At 40.4% G+C, this 3,333-nt stretch overlaps 1 protein-coding gene across 1 annotated transcript; it reads left to right on the top strand.

The window, feature by feature from the left end:
• Window positions 1–363: 363 nt before the first annotated feature.
• On the top strand, window positions 364–1,824 carry KCNS2 (potassium voltage-gated channel modifier subfamily S member 2). The gene has a single exon (XM_005150884.3). The coding sequence runs from the start codon at window positions 379–381 to the stop codon at window positions 1,810–1,812; it is 1,434 nt and encodes a 477-aa protein (XP_005150941.1). The 5' UTR covers window positions 364–378; the 3' UTR covers window positions 1,813–1,824.
• The last annotated feature ends 1,509 nt before the right edge of the window (window positions 1,825–3,333 follow it).

Here is a 3,333-nt window from a genome sequence, read left to right as displayed (position 1 = left end):
AATGAAAAAAAAATTAAAAAAGTAAAAAAATAGAAAAGAGAGAAAGAAAGAAAGAAAGAAAAGAAAGAGAGAAAGAAAGAAAGAAAGAAAGAAAGAAAGAAAGAAAGAAAGAAAGAAAGAAAGAAAGAAAGAAAGAAAGAAAGAAAGAAAGAAAGAAAGAAAGAAAGAAAGAAAGAAAGAAAGAAAGAAAGAAAGAAAGAAAGAAAGAAAGAAAGAAAGAAAGAAAGAAAGAAAGAAAGAGAGAAAGAAAGAGAAAGCAAGCAAGCAAACAAGCAAGCATAATAGGTGAACATGCTGTAGATTTGCTCATCTTGCCAATGTACTGTGTAATTGCATCCTAGGTTTTCATTCTCTGTACACCTCTGGAAGGAGCTCACTATGACAGGGCAGAGTCTGAAGGCTTTATCTGAAGCGAATTTTGAAGACAATGAGATCAGCATCAACGTTGGAGGCTTTAAGAAAAAGATGAGATCCAACACACTATTAAGGTTCCCTGAGACCAGGCTGGGCAAACTGCTGAGCTGCCACTCAAAGGAGTCAATCCTGGAGCTCTGTGATGACTATGATGACACCAAGAATGAATTTTATTTTGACAGGAACCCCGAGCTCTTTCCTTACGTGCTACATTTTTATAACACCGGCAAGCTCCATGTGATGGGTGAACTCTGTGTGTTTTCTTTCAGCCAGGAGATTGAATACTGGGGAATCAATGAATTCTTTATAGACTCCTGCTGTAGTTACAGCTACCATGGGAGGAAAATGGAGCCAGACCAAGAGAAATGGGAAGAACAAAGTGACCAGGAAAGCACCACATCTTCTTTTGATGAGATTTTGGCATTCTACAATGATGCCTCTAAATTTGATAAACAACCATTTGGAAACATCAGAAGGCAGCTGTGGCTTGCTTTGGATAATCCTGGGTACTCAGTCTTAAGCCGTATCTTCAGTGTCCTTTCCATAGTGGTGGTGCTGGGCTCCATCGTGACCATGTGCCTGAACAGCCTCCCAGACTTTCAGATAGTTGACAGCAATGGGAACCCCGAGGAAGACCCTCGCTTTGAAATCGTGGAACATTTTGGTATTGCATGGTTCACTTTCGAACTGGTGGCGAGATTTGCAGTAGCTCCTGACTTTTTAAAGTTTTTCAAGCATGCCCTGAATTTGATTGACCTAATGTCTATCCTTCCATTTTATATCACTCTAATTGTCAACTTGGTGGTTGAAAGTAGTCCAACTTTAGCAAATTTAGGCAGGGTTGCGCAAGTCCTGAGACTCATGAGGATCTTTCGCATCTTAAAGCTTGCTAGACACTCCACAGGACTCAGGTCCCTTGGAGCCACCCTGAAGTATAGTTACAGAGAGGTGGGGCTTCTTCTGCTTTACCTCTCTGTCGGCATCTCCATTTTCTCTGTAGTGGCTTACACCATTGAGAAAGAAGAGAATGAGGGTTTAGCCACCATCCCTGCTTGTTGGTGGTGGGCTACTGTTAGCATGACCACAGTTGGCTACGGGGATGTTGTACCAGGGACCACTGCTGGCAAGTTGACGGCATCTGCATGCATCCTAGCTGGTATCCTAGTGGTAGTGCTTCCCATTACACTGATCTTCAACAAATTCTCCCACTTTTATAGGCGTCAGAAGCAGCTAGAGAGTGCCATGAGAAGCTGTGATTTTGGTGATGGCATGAAAGAAGTTCCATCAGTCAACTTGAGAGACTACTATGCTTATAAAGTTAAATCTCTTATGGCCAGTCTTACCAATATGAGCAGGAGTACCCCCAGTGAGCTGAGCCTGAACGATTCACTGCATTAGTGTACAAGTTTGACAGCAGTTTGCATGAGAGCTATCGAGAGCTATGTTTGTAAATGTTTTCCTATTTGTCTTTTTTTTTTTCCTAGAGCATAGTGTTGCTGACACTGCACTAACTTTGCACTTGAGAAACTAAAGACATTTCTATTACAATTTGACATTTTGCACATTTTCATCTTGTTGCATTGGTACTAAATGCTGACTTTTCCATACAAATGTTACCACTTCCATGACATTAGTGCTGGTGATATAGTGATGATCTGTTGGTTTGTGCATTTCCTCATCTGAGCAGAGAAATGAACGTACTCAAGTGGAATAAAGATTCTCAGTTGTGACACGAGTAATGAAAACATCACCCATCACCTATACTGGTATCTGTACTAGTGTAGGACTTCCATGTGTTTTATAACAGTTTGAAACAATCACCTGTGAATCACTGACACAGGAACACCCTTCCACATCTTTCTGACTGGTAATTCTGATCGTCACATGTCTGAAAGCACCTCTGAGCTTCACCTTTCAGTGGAAGTTTGCTTATCCTTGAGCATGTGTGTTAAAAACTGGGTGTTCTTGTTCTGAAATGTTTTGTATGGTAATATTTTTCAGAAGCTCTTAAGCATAGACCTACCTCTGCTTCCAAGATTAGGTCAGTAATGAGCCCTCTGAAGAAGCCCACCTTTCATTTTCAGATACCTACGTGTTGAAAGACTACATTTCCACAAGTGACTGTAGGTATGGAGGCCAATGATTACATCTCAGGTTCCCATTTCCAGAAGTGATCTGCACACAGCTTGGTTCCAGTGAAGCTGAAGATATGCTGTATTTCAGTCTGTCAAAATGGTTCTGAGATTAGACACACAAAACCGTGGGTTTTCAACAATTAGAAGCTCCAATTAAAATCTTGGATTTGTTTAATGAGGCGAAATATTCCCACATGAACAGTAAGGCAGCATTTTAGGAACTGACATTCATATACTGCAAAAAGACTAATTATAAAGATGCCATATGTGATGTTGAGCTATAAAATCTAATTTTATCAGGAAAGCTTGAAAGCAGGTGTTGATAGCAGACAACTCCATTAAGCTCTCTGCCAAGGAAACTCTAAGGAAAAAAAATCCAACCCTGTAAGTCACATTTTCCCTCAGAAAGGAATTCACAACTTACAGCTAAGGAAGAGTACAAGGGCTTAAGAAAGGAACAGATAAAGAAAAAGAGCTCAATACTTCACTCACTGTGGGCAGATCCTCCTACCTGCTTCTGTGACGTAGACAATTTAAATCCTTTCAAGGGCTGGCCTGTACTTTTTTCTTTATATAAAAAAAAAAGACATGAGAGAGCAGACGATCTGGGCTTCCAACAGTAATCATGAATCTGCATAAACTTATTTTCTTATGCAATTGTACAGAGATCAAACACTTGTGGCCAACAGGCAGAAACCACTGTTTCCCTCTCTTTATACTTCTAGGCATCTGTGATATAAAACAAACTACTGTCACTATGTGGGCAGAACAGGATTTCTCTTCA

Source organism: Melopsittacus undulatus, chromosome 1 (genome assembly GCF_012275295.1).
Source record: "Melopsittacus undulatus isolate bMelUnd1 chromosome 1, bMelUnd1.mat.Z, whole genome shotgun sequence".
NCBI classification, from domain to species: domain Eukaryota; kingdom Metazoa; phylum Chordata; class Aves; order Psittaciformes; family Psittaculidae; genus Melopsittacus; species Melopsittacus undulatus.
The sequence above is the reverse complement of the archived record's forward strand: the minus strand, read 5'-3'. Positions and strand labels throughout refer to the sequence as shown.

What these genes read in the sequence shown, in the direction of transcription:
- KCNS2 (XM_005150884.3), top strand. Translation starts at nt 379, where the DNA reads ATGACAGGGCAGAGTCTGAAGGCTTTATCTGAAGCGAATTTTGAAGAC.